General features: G+C 46.7%; 1 protein-coding gene across 1 annotated transcript; it reads right to left on the reverse strand.

Annotated features, from left to right (window-relative positions):
* Positions 1-228: 228 nt before the first annotated feature.
* On the reverse strand, positions 229-11396 carry gcm2 (glial cells missing transcription factor 2). Its single transcript, XM_046044760.1, has 8 exons — positions 11130-11396; positions 5398-5461; positions 4823-5011; positions 4634-4746; positions 3142-3267; positions 2794-3050; positions 2440-2674; positions 229-2356 (listed from the first exon to the last, which is right to left on the reverse strand). Exons 1-8 carry the CDS (start codon positions 11220-11222, stop codon positions 2042-2044), a joined length of 1392 nt encoding a protein of 463 aa, XP_045900716.1. The 5' UTR covers positions 11223-11396; the 3' UTR covers positions 229-2041.
* Between the last annotated feature and the right edge of the window lie 5265 nt (positions 11397-16661).

Genomic DNA, 16661 nt, shown 5'->3' on the forward strand with positions numbered 1-16661 from the left:
TCTTTTACTTTTGTTAAATATACTTTTCCATTTTAAATCTAAATTTTACAGTGTTGTGGGATCAAGAAGAGGAGATCACGTTATCTCAAGTCTCACCACCTGCTGTCGACATGCTGTTGAAGGGACGTTACAACAGTTCTTTTTCTTCTTAAAATGACATCGTTTAATGATCATTCCTGCGTGTTCACTCTGAATGAATACAGACAACAAGAGTCTGTACAAGTTTCTTTAATGTGAGACTTCAGTTCATACAGAAACATTTTGACATGTTCTCATCTCAGTCAGCAGCTGATTCTTTCCTTCAGCAGCAGAGACGGTCCAGTTCAATCCAGTTCACTTTCACACTGTAGGTCAGTCCAACCACTTTACTGACTGATGCAATAAATAACCCAAACACAAACATTCCTGATGATAAATCCCACAGGTTCAACACACTTTCTGAATGCAGTGACCAAAAATATCTTAACATTTTGATTGAGTGGAATCAGAAAACAGGGGGGTGTCGTACTAAAATATGTTCAAATATAAAACAGAGGATGTTAGAAATAAAGAGCTGGTTCTTTCTGAGGTCATTTGTGGTTCAAAGTAACTGAATCCTGAGCTTGAAGGTTCACACATGACTTTGGAAATAACAGGACGGTTTAGTTTATCATCACGTGACCAAAAGCACCTCACTTCTGAGGACTCAGAGGATCAGACAGAGAGCTAATGACGTTGGGATTTCCACTTCTGAGTTTGTTTTTTCTACTTGAGGTGTTCAGAGCAGTGCGCTGAGCAGTGCGCCAAACGCTGCCTGTAGAAAACTGGATAAAGACACCTTTCACTGCAAAAAAACACTTCCTGTCTGCTCACGGCCTAAAACATACAGCTCACTTCTACCTGCAGAGACCACCTCCACACATATTCCACCACCTATACCAAAATGCACTCCACACTTATGTCACGTGACAACTATCAAAACCATTAAAATGACAATTGCTCCATTCAACTCCTTTCACTGCTGAAGGCCATGAGACGGGACTGAAAGCTCCAGAAACACCAAGTCCCAGTTTGAGTGTTCTTACATTTCTGTCCAATCTTGTGTCCAAAATCTTCACTTTTTGTCCTGAATGGGGCGCTAGAGGACAGCTGTCGTGAGATGAAAAAGGATCTTCCTTAGGGAACATGAATGAACTCCATGAACATCTTCAGAAAGTTTCTCATGGGCCAAAGTTTAGGTTCAGTTCAGAGTTTAGTCCTGAAGATCCTCTCAGCTCCTAAACCGTCCAGTCGCAGCAGAAGTTCAGTCCACCATTCAGATATTGAACCAAACAGCTTGTGTAGATAAAGTAATTGTTGTACTTCTAGTACTAGTTGTAGTATCAGTAGTCACGGCGTTGGGGGTAGTGCTGCGTCAGTAGTCGTTGTAGCGGTACGTGTTGGGGTAGGCGTAGCGTAATTGTGGTCACGGCTTTGGTGGTAGTCCTGCGTCAGTAGTCGTTGTAGCGGTACGTGTTGGGGTAGGCGTAGCGGTAGTTCTGGTCATGGTGTTAGGGGTAGTGCTGCATCAGTAGTCGTCATAGCGGTACGTGTTGGGGTAGGCGTAGCGGTAGTTCTGGTCATGGTGTTGGGGGTAGTACTGCGCCAGTAGTCGTCGTAGCGGTACGTGTTGGGGTAGGCGTAGCGGTAGTTGTGGTCATGGTGTTGGGGGTAGTGCTGCGTCAGTAGTCGTCGTAGTGGTACGTGTTGGGGTAGGCGTAGCGTAACTATGGTCATGGTGTTGGGGGTAGTGCTGCGCCAGTAGTCGTCGTAGCGGTACGTGTTGGGGTAGGCGTAGCGGTAGTTGTGGTCATGGTGTTGGGGGTAGTGCTGCGTCAGTAGTCGTCGTAGCGGTACGTGTTTGGGTAGGCGTAGCAGTAGTTGTGGTCATGGTGTTGGGGGTAGTGCTGCATCAGTAGTCATCGTAGCGGTACGTGTTGGGGTAGGCGTAGCGTAGTTGTGGTCATGGTGTTGGGGTAGGCGTAGCGGTAATTGTGGTCATGGTGTTGGGGGTAGTGCTGCGTCAGTAGTCGTCGTAGCGGTACGTGTTGGGGTAGGCGTAGCGATAGTCATAGCCGTCGGCCCGCTCTGTTTTGGTCTGCAGAGGTTCAGGCTGAAATGACAAAGACTTGATGACTCCACCCGACTCCTCCGTCACCTTCACCTCAGTGGAGTATGAGGAAGGGGAGGCATCATCCATCATGGAGGAGCAGCCGGGCAGGCCTGGAGGTTTTGGGGGAGCGCAGGACTGGTAGGACGAGAGTCCGGCCGAAGGTTTAGGACAGGACGGGTAGGAAGGCAGCGATGCAGGAGGCTTTGGACAGGGTTGATAGGAGACCTGAGGAGGATCAGAACTGGTTTTAATGTGACAGTAACAGTAACGGTCAGTGCCAGCCCCTCTTAGTTACTGTTGTTACTCACCTTGGTGGTCGTGGTGATGATGGTCTGCAGCGCTGCGGGGGACCCTGGGGCATTAGTGGGGTAACGGCAGGGGTACTCGGTGCTGTAATAGTGGTGGTTGTCACCGTAGGGGGCGGAGCTCTTCAGCAGGTCCTTCCAGCCTGCGGGAGACTTGGTCTGGGGGTCGAAGGAGGAGGAGGAGAGAGGAGCCGATGATGAAGAGGAGGAGGATGAGGATCCCAGGACTGGGGCCACCCTGCACACAAAACCAGAATCTAGTTTAGACCTGTTTAGACTATGAAGATCTGCTTGGATCAGATCCTGTTTAAACTGGCATCTGGAACCATCAGGGATTTGGGTAGGTGTGAGGCTGACCTGGGGTCACAGAGGTCAGAGGTCATAGGATAGGAAGGCGAGGTCAGGTATCCTTGGAACTCATAGCTGGGCCGGCCCATGTAAAGCCTGGGATTGGCTGGTTTCTGTAGTGTGGGCGGGGTGTCCCCTAGTGCATTGTGGGGGTTGTAGTAGGGCTCTGGGCTCTGGAATGCTGGGTAATGCTGTGGGAAGTTCGGCTCGATGAAGGACAGTCTGTCTGATGGATCGACGCAGGAGAGGAGGGTGGGGCCCAAAGCCTGAAACAGGAAACAACAAACAAACAATAAACAAACAATAAACAACACCAACATTAACAAACAGCTGCTGTTCTTGTTTGTTGTAGTCGACCTGTGTTTCGATGAGTCGTCTCTTGGGTGTGAACGGCGGAGAGCTGACTCGTCTCTTCACTGAGCTTCTCCTGGCTTCAGTCTCGGACTTGGACTCTGGTCTGGGATGATCATGGACTCCTTTAGCCTGAAGGACCACAAGACGTTTAAACTTCCAGGATCTGACTGGGACTCATTCAGACCTTCAGAATCTGGTTTTGTTGTGACACCTCTAGTTATTATCATATTTAAAGGTCCAGGATTGGGTTTTTACACTGTGAGGATGTGTTTGGCCCTGTTTGGATGGTCAGAATCTGGTTTTTACCCATTCAGACTACCGGTATCTGGTATGAAGAGGTTTACATTGCAGGTTCTGCCAGGACTTGGTTTAAATCTGTCCAGACTCTCAGAACCTTGTTCAAATCTGTTTTGCTTTTAGATCCCCATTTAGACATCCAGGATCTGGTTCAGTGTCAGAATCTAGATTGTACATATTGTCTGATTTTTTTTAATTTGTTTTATTGACCTGTTCAGACTGTCTGGAGATTATTTAAATATTTTTACGCTTTTAGTATTGCTTTAGTGCCGTATCTGGTTTAAATCGGTTAAGGCTACTGGAATCTAGCTAAGGCCTAGTTTATATTGTCATTATCCAGTTTAAACCTGTTTAGATGGTGAAGGCCTTGTTTAAATTTGTTTGTGCTTTCAGATATTGTTTTAAATCTATTTAGACTCCCAGGATTTGGTTTAGACCTGCCAAGTCAAGTCAACCTATGTAAACATCAAAGATCTGGTTATTTGGTTTAAACCAGCTGTCCAGATTGTCCGGTCTTTTTAAAATGCTTCCTCTTTACAATAAGAATCAGAAATACTTTATTGATCCCTCTGTGTCACAGTTTCTCACACTGCGCAAAAGGCAATAGGAATATAAATAAAGATAGCGATGTTGGTATATAAAGAAAATATAAAATAAAGACAATATAAAGGAGTGTGGATATGTACAATATTTACATAGTTAAATAATTCTTATGCTGAACAGTAATAATGAATAAATAGCTGCAGAGTTTTGCACATTAAGTAATTAAGCAGGTGTTATCGCACAAAACAGATAATAATGTCCAGTTTAAAACTAACTAAGCATCCGTGTGTCAGACACTTAGAGGGAGGAGTTATAGAGTTTGATGGCCACAGGCAGGAATGACTTCCTGTGGCGCTCTGTGGTGCATTTTGGGGGAATGAGTCTTGCACTTAAAGTGCTCCTGTGTTTGAGCAGCACGTCATGGAGCGGGTGGGAGACATTGTCCAAGACGACATGTAGCTTGGACAGTCCAAAGTACATGTCATCTTGGACAGGCTTTAAGGAACTGGTTTAGATTTCCAAGGACTGGTTTACCATTCAGAATCTGGTATGAACTTTCAGATTGTTTTCGGCGCCTGAATGTGCTGCGGCGTTTAGCCAGTTAGCTTGTTTAGCATGTTAGCCTGTGTGTGTCTGTTAGGGTAACTGCGGTGACCTGGAAGAAGATGGCCTTTCCGTCGATCCTCCAGAAGTTGGTGACGGGGTAACCGCTGTGGCCGCGACACGGCAGCAACTCCAGGGTGGCGTTACAGCTCGGACACAGCTTCTCTGAAACACAAAGAGTCCGGTCAGGCAAACAGGGCCCCAGGTGCAGGAGACCTGAACAGGTTCTGGTTTGTCTTACTCTGCTGTTTCTGCCGTGCCTTGTCGCAGATGGCGGGACGGAGCTGCAGTCTTGACCCGTCGGGCAGCGTGCAGCCCCGGGAACAGACCACCACGCCGAGACAGGACTTCTTCAGGATCTGACAGTTGTGGTTGTTGGTGTTTCTCATCGCCCAGCCGGAAAGATGTCTCTGAGCGTTCTTATCCTCGCCTACAAACAAGCCAACAGTGAGTGTTCATGTTTCCAGCAGCAACGAGCAGTTAGCTGGACCAGAGGACCGGTTACTGCTGCTGGGAAAACAACATGTCAGCTGAGTTAGCTTAATCTGTCTGACTGTTCTTATCTTCAGGTAAAAACAAACAACACTGACACTACATTTATTCAGCTGGTGGTTTTATCCAAAGCGACTCACTTCAACCTTGTGGACACAACAAGTACAAGTACTGCATCAGCTTCAAGGGCTCAACTGGCAAACAGTAACAGTAGAGACATTTAAATTCACTTGGATTGTTTCCACTGAAGGTCCTGATTGGTTAAACTGCTGTGGAGCTTAATTAGCTTTACTGATTCATGGTTCCTGCGTGCAGGTTTCTCACCGCTGTAGATGAACCGAACGTAACCGTCTGTCCACTCCTGAAACGGGTCGAACTGCTTCGTGTCCTGCAGACAGACAGACAGGAGAAACTAAATGGAAACAGCAAAACATGAAAAACGTGCAAAGCAACAAAATGAATATTAAACATACAGCCGAGCTTTTTACAGAAGATATTCAGATGTGTAGATGTGTTCGGGGTAATCATCAACATTTTTATCAGTAACTGTGAGAGTACAGTTAGGTTTATTTTGTAATTAAATGATGTAACTGAATTACATGTAACTAGTTCCTCCCCAGCGCTGTCCGCTACCAGTCGACGTAGAAAGGTCCTTGTTTCCATTAAAATAACATCAGATTGATCAAAGAAAGACCGTTCTCACTCCGCGACTCGTCACATATGGACGCACGGTCAAGACCCCTCGGCGTCAGTTTGTAACGTACTGGGGATCCCTACAGCGTCATAGTTCAGCGCAGTGGGGGAAGGCCTGTAGCGCCAGCTTGTGACGGTGAAGGCAGGTATATGATATCGAACAGAACAGACTGAGTAAGAGGTGGATCGGGTGGATGGAGGGGCAGAACCCTCACTTTGAACCAGGAGACCGGGGTTTGTCTCCTGTGTGAAACAAAAAGTCAACATTCAATATATTTATTTAAGTTATGCAGTGACGTTAGTTAACTTGTGTGTTAACTGACCTACGTAGTTATTTTAACCCAAACCATGATCTGTTCCGAACCTTAACCAAATAATTTTGTTGCCTAAACTGAACCAAACTGCAACGTTTCACAACTTTAATAATGTGCCGTTTCAAAGTGCCGACGTTTTGAAATGCTAGCGTTTTATTTTGAAAGTGTAACTGGACGTTGCATATTTGTTGTTGCTAAGCGTTGCTAACTTGACCGCGGAGCCCTAAACGTCTAAAAGTGACGCTAAAGGGTCCTGACCAAGCGTCAGCGTGTGGCGAGTCAGGAGTGAGGATGTAATGGTGCAGCACATTTCCTGGGAAGTTCAAAGTGCTCTGCAGGCCAGCAGCCTCCCGGAGTATTCTGGGAACCAGCAGCTGCTGAAGCTCCACATCCTCGGCCAGTCTGAAGAAGTTTCTTTAACCAGTTGTTAAGCGGCGCTGCCGTGGCTGCTAGAGGCTTCTCTAACCCTGAAGATCAGTCAGCCTTTTAAGTGATGAACTTGGATTAACACAGCGTGCTGTTGGCGCACAGGGCTGACCTCTGCTACAAACCAGCATTAACACCTGATCAGTCTGAGGTTTCATGCACTAAAAGTTTGCTTTTGAACACAACAACATTTCCGGTGTGTGTACTGTGTGTAGTATCTGTTGTACTGCTCGTGTCTTCGTCCGTCATCCAGCTGACTTAAAAACACTGACAGTTTTTAATAATTTATATTTAAAGTTCATCGCAGGAGTTTGAACTTTCTGAGAACTGAAAACTCCGGATCAGTCACAGAGAGAGCTGACTCCGGATCAGTCAGTCACAGAGAGCTGACTCCGGATCAGTCAGTCACAGAGAGCTGACTCCGGATCAGTCAGTCACAGAGAGAGCTGACTCCGGATCAGTCAGTCACAGAGAGAGCTGACTCCGGATCAGTCAGTCACAGAGAGAGCTGACTCCGGATCAGTCACAGAGAGCTGACTCCGGATCAGTCACAGAGAGCTGACTCCGGATCAGTCAGAGAGAGCTGACTCCGGATCAGTCAGTCACAGAGAGAGCTGACTCCGGATCAGTCAGAGAGAGCTGACTCCGGATCAGTCAGTCACAGAGAGCTGACTCCGGATCAGTCAGTCACAGAGAGAGCTGACTCCAGACCGGAGAGAGGCTGTTTGGTTTCACTGAAAACAAAAATATAAAAACCAGTTTTTTCTGTTTGGCCAACAACAGACGGAGAGCTGAGTCAGCTGCTTCACAGCCTTCAGGTCACCTTCAGCCTTCTGTCCGTAACATCTTTATTTCTCTGACTCTTTTGGCTCATTAATATGTAATAAGGAGGTCATTAAAGTGAATCCTGTGATTTGATTGGCTCAGCGGGTAGAAACTGTATAAATGCTGAACTTTGACTGAGTCTGATCCAGACTCAGGATCCAGACACCGTGGCGTTCCACTGGATCTCACTTCAAACAAATCAAACAAATCCCATCAGAGCAGCACTTCCAGGAACTGTTCCCCTCCTGAATGATGCTCTGAAGGCCCCCGGGACTTTCTATGTTCTTCTTTTATGCTTTCTGCAAACTCTGTTCAGGACCGGATATCACCCGTAGACTTAATCACTGGCCCCCTCTTATTTACAAGGCTGTTCTCGGTCTGCTTCCCCCAGACCTACAGACCTACATCCAAAAGAAAGGCACAGGAAGATGCTGTCTTCGTTCTGAGGACTTATTACTACTATCTGCCCCTCAAGTCCGGACTGAGTTGGGAACAGGGGCCTTTCAGTATTCGGCTCCTCAGCTGCAAAATGTCCTGAATGTCCAGGAGCCGCTTCTCTGGTTGCTTTTAAATGACGTGGGGCTGCACACTCTAACTGTAGACGCTCTGACTGATTACTGGGACGGTGCTGCTGCCTGTCTTTGAATCTCATGAGTTTAAATAAAGGTCAAACAAATCAAAACTGTAGGGAGGCTGTGCTGTATTTCCTGTTTGTGTCTTATTGAACCAACTGTAAGTGCTTTAACGTGTGGCGGCCTTTCTGTCCAGGACGAAGCTCCCTCGGAACAAATAAAGCAAACTTGAATCTTGAAACGCTCAAACCACCAGAGTCCCTTTTTAAAAGAGCCATGAAAACGTTTTCGTGCTGCACATCATAACTACACATTAGTGAACACATTAAAGTGGAATGAGCCGGTGGTGCAGAGCAGTGACGCGTTCAGGGTTCAGAGATCTGGATCAAGCTACCGGCTGCAGTAAGAGGACGCCACGCTGACCCCACATCAAGACTGAGACGAAGAGGCTGAAGACACGAAGTCTGTGATCTCCGAGTCTGTTCCTGACCTGTTGGATCAGAATCACACAGAACAGCTGCCCCTTTACAGTAAATATTCAGATTTCATTCTGACCTCTGAGGCCACCCGCCGGGGACGACACGTGAAAACGCGCCTCTGACTAAACGATACTGATGATACTAAATTATTGTGCTCTGTCCCTTTAAATACATCAATCAATAGATCTGACTGATGGGAACTGATCAGCTGATGAAATGAGAATCCTCAGTAACATCTGACTGTTTGACATGAAGTAAATCAGCTCAGCGTCTGTTCACAGTTTAAATCTGTACTTTTCAAAACGGGACAAAGATTTTAAAAAACAATGTTGGTGTTAGAAAATAATCCAAACATCAGACACTAAATAATGTTATCGGATATAACCATGTGTCCTGAAGTCTGTTTACGTTTTGCTTTCTCAGATCCTACCAATAAGACTACGGTCAAAAGACCTGACAGTGTGGAGAAGTTCTGAAACAACAGAACAGCAGTTCATTTGGTCATTTTCTTAGAAACTCGTGTAAAATGTACAGAGTTGGGATGGAAGCTTTAATCTGTGATTTCCTGAGTGGAGTTCTGCTGAACACACGTCCTCAGAGTCCATAAAATCCTGATTACAACAAACTGCGTCTCCTAAAAAGAACAGTTTAACATCAAATCAGATTTTAATTAATTATTAATAATTTACTGTTTTTAGGCAAAAAAATTAATGAAATTAAAATAATTTAGTGAAAATATTTTAACGTGATATATATGTATATATAGTAAACAAAAGCTAGAGACGCGAGAGGCTGTGAAGACAATTTCAGAATATACAGAAACAACATTTAAAGGAAATGTATTTGCTTATTCTGTTGTTTTCTTAAATGAATAAAAACTTGCACATAGTTTGGTTGTTGGCTCCAGTCCATTATTTATGTGGGAATCTGAGGGTTTGATTATGTTAAACAGGTTACACACAGGCCAACAGACTTCAGAATAAATATCGTAATATTTAAATAAATATATTAATATTAACAAGGAACCAATTTTAGGTAAAAACTCATCAAACTTTGCTTTGATTTCCAAAAGATTTACTGAGAGTGGAGAAAGATTCAGAACGTACAGATTTACAGGGATTCTGAATAAATAGTTAAATGAAATTAAAAAATAAAGCGTTTCTCAGGGGAACTTCTAAACTTTTAGAAATCCTGATTAAAACAAACTCCCCTAAAAATGACTTTATGTAAAACTAACTGAACCTTAAATGTTTCCAGAGAGACTGAATGTTTCATCAACACGACGAGGAGCGTGTTAATAAACGGACGAGCTGGTTCAACGTGTTGAGGAACCTCAAACGCCACCTGGTCACACTGAAACGGCTGTTGGTGCCAAACATCAGTTATTAAACGTCTTAATTTATCCTGTATTATTAACACGATATATAACAAGTATCCTGAGAGTTCCAACTACAAAGAGGCGGCAGACTCCTCCAACCAAACTCTATACAATATTTTTAGTATTTCAACAAATACAAACATATACATTCAATATATAGTTTTAATTTTTATTCATATAAAAAATATATTTTTATTTTATTTATCAGAATCAGAATCAGTTTTATTGCCAGGTATGTGTACACATATGAGGAATTTGACTTACGATGTGCTTACTTATACAATAATAAAATAATAATATAATAAAAATAAAATCAGACATAAACTACAGAATAGACAACACTAATATACACACTGAATGAACAAAACAATATAGACATATTGATTAAGATATATTATTAAGATATTTAATGGTTTTCTGTAATCTTCTGTTTGACATGACATAAATCAAATCAGCGTTTGTTCACAATTAAATCTGTAGTTTTCAGATTAAAACAGTAAAAATATTGTCTTTAAAACAACAATTACAGCTGTTGGTACCAAACATCAGTCAGTAAATCTCTGAATTTACATCCCTCTAATAATCCTGTAACCCATGTGAGAGTTGAGAATAAACAGAGGCGTCAGACTCCTCCAGCAGAACTCCACCTGAGAAACCACTGATTTTAGCCTCCAGCCAAACTCTATACAATATTTATAGTATTTAAACAAATACAATTATATAAATTCAGTGAGATATTAAATGGTTTTCTGTGAATCATCAACATGATCTTAAAGTTCTCTTCACTGTCAGCTGTGATTTACTTTACACTGTTTTTAGTCATCAGTAGAATTAAAATAATCAGCGGTTAAAATTCTGATCGAACTCCTTTAATCAGGTTATTGATCAACATTTTGTGAGACACGTGTCCTCATATTGTTCTAAAAACATTTTATTTATGTTACATTTGTTTTACATAATATCGTTTATGGGAGACAGAGTTTGTTATAATCATGTCTCAAATATGTGAATAAATTCTTTTGAGAAATCCTTAAACCAAACTCTGTACACATTTCTGAGTATTTAGGAGAATTATAAAACGCCGCAGTTTATTTATTAAGTTATATTTTGTATGAACATATTAAACTGATTAAATATGACACTGTACGTAAACTCTTTTCACGTCATTAAACCTCCGCAGCTCCAGAGAAAGCGCGCACCAGCCTCCACCAAACTCCGTACAACTTTCACAGCATTTAAGCCAGAGACGCGGCTCAGTTTCTTTTTCCTTTATAATATTAACATTTTATTTTAGCGACAGTCTGAAGGAGGAACCTCGCGAGCAGGTTTAAAGATCTTTAACCGGACCCGGACCAGGTCGGGTGGTTACCTGCGGCAGTTTGGGGTCGTTGATGTCCCACGTGAACTTCATCCCGACCGAACACACACAGTCCGCCTCCTCGCGCTCCTCCGCCCGGGACATCCTCCTGGTCCTGGTCTTGGTCCTTGTCCTGGTCTTGGTCCGGATCCTCCAGGTTCAGTTCAGACAGGAGGGGAAACAATAAAACCAAAAGGAAGCCGAAATAAAAGAGAAATAATGTTTTAGGAACCGGAAGCTGCTCGGAGTTGAAACTCGTTAAAGTTTCTCAGACCCTGCGCGCGGCTCCTCCCGACAGCGCGTGCGGCTCCGGTGAGTCTTCAGGTAGGAGTGAACAGACAGGTGAGACAGGCGCGAGCTGGCAGACAGGAGGGGGAGGGGCCGAGGGGGGGGGGGGGGGGGGGGGGGGGGGGGGGGGGGGGGGGGCGTTTATAATCAGACTTCAGTGATTATTGATCTGACGGTGTTTATTGTTTTCTTGATGACGTCACAGATGGTTAATATTAAATATAAAGGGTCGGAACAGGTTCTGGTTCTGGTTTCTTCTGCTTCAGTAAAGAATTGGCAAACTGCTGAGTTTTAGCCCAAAGTTCAGGACTCGGACCTGCGGATTTTACTACACAAGGATTTACTGAATGAAAGTTACACATCTGAACTGACACTCTTCACTTCACTTCACGGTCTAACATTAACATTGTCTCCTCCTCGGACTCTGGATCCAGCCTCTCAGTGGACCAGGATGTGGCTCAGGTGGTTCTGGTTCTAGGGGAATGCAGGCAGCTCTGAACCCCCGGGTCCACACAGATTAAACGCTGAAGTTACTCTGAGCCCCTCCCACTTCTGATCAGCTGAGAGTGAGTCTGGACCCTGACTGAGTTCAGTACACAGAGTCTGAATAGGACCCAGAGACAGCAGACAGGGACAGCTGTGGCAGACTGTGGACCAGCAGCCAGACCTGTGGTCTCTGAGAACCAGAATCCTGTCAGACCTGGATAATTAAACTGATCAGAGGTCAGGGACGCTGTAAGGCTCAGGTTCTGGTTCTGAAGCTGCTGATTCAGACACACACATCTGCTCACCTGCTCACCTGTTGTGTGTGTGTGTGTGTGTGTGTTGTGTAAACACTCCAGTGTTTCTCCCAAAACAAACAAACTCATTAATCATCAATTAGAGGACGAGAGGACGTCAGCTACCTGTCTGTCTGCTCACCTGTCTCTCTGCTCACCTGTCTCTCTGCTCACCTGTCTGTCTGCTCACCTGTCTGTCTGCTCACCTGTCTCTGCTCACCTGTCTCTCTGCTCACCTGTCTCTCTGCTCACCTGTCTCTGCTCACCTGTCTCTGCTCACCTGTCTCTCTGCTCACCTGTCTCTCTGCTCACCTGTCTGTCTGCTCACCTGTCTCTGCTCACCTGTCTCTCTGCTCACCTGTCTCTCTGCTCACCTGTCTCTCTGCTCACCTGTCTCTGCTCACCTGTCTGTCTGCTCACCTGTCTCTGCTCACCTGTCTCTCTGCTCACCTGTCTCTGCTCACCTGTCTGTCTGCTCACCTGTCTCTCTGCTCACCTGTCTGTCTACTCACCTGTCTCTCTGCTCACCTGTCTGTCTGCTCACCTGTCTGTCTCCTTATTGATGAAATATATTTCATATATAGGGATCCTGTTCTGATTCTCCTTCTTTCTTCTTTTTCTACGCTAAAAGAGTTTGGGCAGCAAAAACTGCTGGACGAAAACTCACCAAAATTGGCAGGTAGGTTACAAATTCCACCCTCTACTCAGGCCCTCACAGACCTCATGGTGGCGGTATAACAATCAACTTTGCGTTTTTGCAATTATCTCAGGGTTCTGCTCTGTGGTGTTCTCCAGCAGCGTTCTGTTCTGTGTTGTTCTCCAGCAGCGTTCTGTTCTGTGTTGTTCTCCAGCAGCGTTCTGCTCTGTGGTGTTCTCCAGCCGGGCTCTGCTCTGTGGTGTTCTCCAGAAGGGTTTTGTTCTGTGGTGATCTCCAGCAGGCTTCTGTTCTGTGGTGATCTCCAGCAGCGTTCTGCTCTGTGGTGTTCTCCAGCCGGGCTCTGCTCTGTGGTGTTCTCCAGAAGGGTTTTGTTCTGTGGTGTTCTCCAGGCGGATTCTACTCTGTGGCGTTCTCCAGAAGGCTTCTGTTCTGTGGTGATCTCCAGCAGCGTTCTGTTCTGTGGTGTTCTCCAGCCGGGCTCTGTTCTGTGGTGTTCTCCAGCAGGGCTCTGCTCTGTGGTGTTCTCCAGCCGGGCTCTGCTCTGTGGTGTTCTCCAGAAGGGTTTTGTTCTGTGGTGTTCTCCAGGCGGATTCTACTCTGTGGCGTTCTCCAGAAGGCTTCTGTTCTGTGGTGATCTCCAGCAGCGTTCTGTTCTGTGGTGTTCTCCAGCCGGGCTCTGTTCTGTGGTGTTCTCCAGCAGGGCTCTGCTCTGTGGTGTTCTCCAGCCGGGCTCTGCTCTGTGGTGTTCTCCAGAAGGGTTTTGTTCTGTGGTGTTCTCCAGGCGGATTCTACTCTGTGGCGTTCTCCAGAAGGCTTCTGTTCTGTGGTGATCTCCAGCAGCGTTCTGTTCTGTGGTGTTCTCCAGCCGGGCTCTGTTCTGTGGTGTTCTCCAGCAGGGCTCTGCTCTGTGGTGTTCTCCAGCCGGGCTCTGCTCTGTGGTGTTCTCCAGAAGGGTTTTGTTCTGTGGTGTTCTCCAGGCGGATTCTACTCTGTGGCGTTCTCCAGAAGGCTTCTGTTCTGTGGTGATCTCCAGCAGCGTTCTGTTCTGTGGTGTTCTCCAGCCGGGCTCTGTTCTGTGGTGTTCTCCAGCAGGGCTCTGCTCTGTGGTGTTCTCCAGCCGGGCTCTGCTCTGTGGTGTTCTCCAGAAGGGTTTTGTTCTGTGGTGTTCTCCAGGCGGATTCTACTCTGTGGCGTTCTCCAGAAGGCTTCTGTTCTGTGGTGATCTCCAGAAGGCTTCTGTTCTGTGGTGATCTCCAGCAGCGTTCTGTTCTGTGGTGTTCTCCAGCAGCGTTCTGCTCTGTGGTGTTCTCCATCCGGGCTCTGCTCTGTGATGTTCTCCAGCAGTGCTCTGTTCAGTGATGTTCTCCAGCCGCGTTCTGCTCTGTGGTGTTCTCCAGCCGGGCTCTGCTCTGTGGTGTTCTCCAGAAGGGTTTTGTTCTGTGGTGTTCTCCAGAAGGCTTCTGTTCTGTGGTGATCTCCAGCAGCGTTCTGTTCTGTGGTGTTCTCCAGCAGCGTTCTGCTCTGTGGTGTTCTCCATCCGGGCTCTGCTCTGTGATGTTCTCCAGCAGCGGTCTGCTCTGTGATGTTCTCCAGCAGCGCTCTGTTCAGTGATGTTCTCCAGCAGCGTTCTGCTCTGTGGTGTTCTCCAGCTGGGCTCTGCTCTGTGGTGTTCTCCAGAAGGGTTTTGTTCTGTGGTGTTCTCCAGGCGGACTCTACTCTGTGGTGTTCTCCAGAAGGCTTCTGTTCTGTGGTGATCTCCAGCAGCGTTCTGTTCTGTGGTATTCTCCAGCAGCGTTCTGTTCTGTGGTGTTCTCCAGCCAGGCTCCGCTCTGTGATGTTCTCCAGGAGGGTTCTGTGGTGTTCTCCAGAAGGCTTCTGTTCTGTGGTGTTCTCCAGCAGTGTTCTGTTCTGTGATGTTCTCCAGCAGCGTTCTGCTCTGTGGTGTTCTCCAGCCGGGCTCTGCTCTGTGGTGTTCTCCAGCAGCGTTCTGTTGTGTGGTGTTCTCCAGCCAGGCTCTGCTCTGTGATGTTCTCCAGCAGGGCTCAGTTCTGTGGTGTTCTCCAGCAGGGCTCTGTTCTGTGGTGTTCTCCAGCCAGGCTCTTCTCTGTGGTGTTCTCCAGAAGGGTTCTGTTCTGTGATGTTCTCCAGCAGCGTTTTTTTCTGTGGTGTTCTCCAGCTGAGCTCTGCTCTGTGATGTTCTCCAGAAGGCTTCTGTTCTGTGGTGTTCTCCAGCAGCGTTCTGCTCTATGGTGTTCTCCAGCCAGGCTCTGCTCTGTGATGTTCTCCAGCAGCGTTTTTTTCTGTGGTGTTCTCCAGCTGGGCTCTGCTCTGTGATGTTCTCCAGCAGGGTTCTGATCTATGGTGTTCTCCAGCAGCGTTTTGTTCTATGGTGTTGTCCAGCCAGGCTTTGCTCTGTGATGTTCTCCAGCAGGGTTCTGCTCTGTGGTGTTCTCCAGCAGCGTTTTGTTCTATGGTGTTCTCCAGCCAGGCTCCGCTCTGTGATGTTCTCCAGCAGGGTTCTGCTCTGTGGTGTTCTCCAGAACGGTTTTGTTCTGTGGTGTTCTCCAGGCGGACTCTACTCTGTGGTGTTCTCCAGAAGGCTTCTGTTCTGTGGTGATCTCCAGCAGCGTTCTGTTCTGTGGTGTTCTCCAGCAGCGTTCTGCTCTGTGGTGTTCTCCAGAAGGGTTTTGTTCTGTGGTGTTCTCCAGGCGGACTCTACTCTGTGGTGTTCTCCAGGAGGCTTCTTTTCTGTGGTGTTCTCCAGCAGCGTTCTGCTCTATGGTGTTCTCCAGCCAGGCTCTGCTCTGTGATGTTCTCCAGCAGCGTTCTGTTCTGTGGTGTTCTCCAGTAGGGTTCTGCTCTGTGGTGTTCTCCAGGCGGACTCTGCTCTGTGGTGTTCTCCAGAAGGGTTTTGTTCTGTGGTGTTCTCCAGGCGGACTCTACTCTGTGGTGTTCTCCAGAAGGCTTCTGTTCTGTGGTGATCTCCAGCAGCGTTCTGTTCTGTGGTGTTCTCCAGCAGCGTTCTGCTCTGTGGTGTTCTCCATCCGGGCTCTGTTCTGTGATGTTCTCCAGCAGCGCTCTGTTCAGTGATGTTCTCCAGCAGCGTTCTGCTCTGTGGTGTTCTCCAGAAGGGTTTTGTTCTGTGGTGTTCTCCAGGCGGACTCTACTCTGTGGTGTTCTCCAGAAGGCTTCTGTTCTGTGGTGATCTCCAGCAGCGTTCTGTTCTGTGGTGTTCTCCAGCAGCGTTCTGTTCTGTGGTGTTCTCCAGCAGCGTTCTGTTCTATGGTGTTCTCCAGCCGGGCTCTGCTCTGTGGTGTTCTCCAGCAGCGTTCTGTTGTGTGGTGTTCTCCAGCAGCGTTCTGTTCTATGGTGTTCTCCAGCAGGGTTCTGTTCTGTAGTGTTCTCCAGCTGGGCTCTGCTTTGTGGTGTTCTTCAGCAGAGTTCTGTTCTATGGTGTTGTCCAGCCAGGCTTTGCTTTGTGGTGTTCTCCAGAAGGCTTCTGTTCTGTGGTGATCTCCAGCAGCGTTCTGTTCTGTGGTGTTCTCCAGCAGCGTTCTGCTCTGTGGTGTTCTCCATCCGGGCTCTGGTCTGTGATGTTCTCCAGCAGCGCTCTGTTCAGTGATGTTCTCCAGCAGCGTTCTGCTCTGTGGTGTTCTCCAGCCAGTCTCTGCTCTGTGGTGTTCTCCAGAAGGGTTTTGTTCTGTGGTGTTCTCCAGGCGGACTCTACTCTGTGGTGTTCTCCAGAAGGCTTCTGTTCTGTGGTGATCTCCAGCAGCGTTCTGTTCTATGGTGTTCTCCAGCAGCGTTTTGTTCTATGGT

This window comes from Micropterus dolomieu, linkage group LG01 (genome assembly GCF_021292245.1).
Source record: "Micropterus dolomieu isolate WLL.071019.BEF.003 ecotype Adirondacks linkage group LG01, ASM2129224v1, whole genome shotgun sequence".
In the NCBI taxonomy this organism is placed as follows: Eukaryota; Metazoa; Chordata; class Actinopteri; order Centrarchiformes; family Centrarchidae; genus Micropterus; species Micropterus dolomieu.

Excerpts from the sequence above, each read along its gene's own strand:
- gcm2 (XM_046044760.1), bottom strand. The coding sequence starts at position 11,222 with ATGTCCCGGGCGGAGGAGCGCGAGGAGGCGGACTGTGTGTGTTCGGTC. Across the intron at positions 5,012-5,397 it reads CGTTCGGTTCATCTACAGCG|GCGAGGATAAGAACGCTCAG; the intron begins GTGAGAAACCTG and ends GCTTGTTTGTAG. Across the intron at positions 4,747-4,822 it reads GGCACGGCAGAAACAGCAGA|AGAAGCTGTGTCCGAGCTGT; the intron begins GTAAGACAAACC and ends TTTGTGTTTCAG.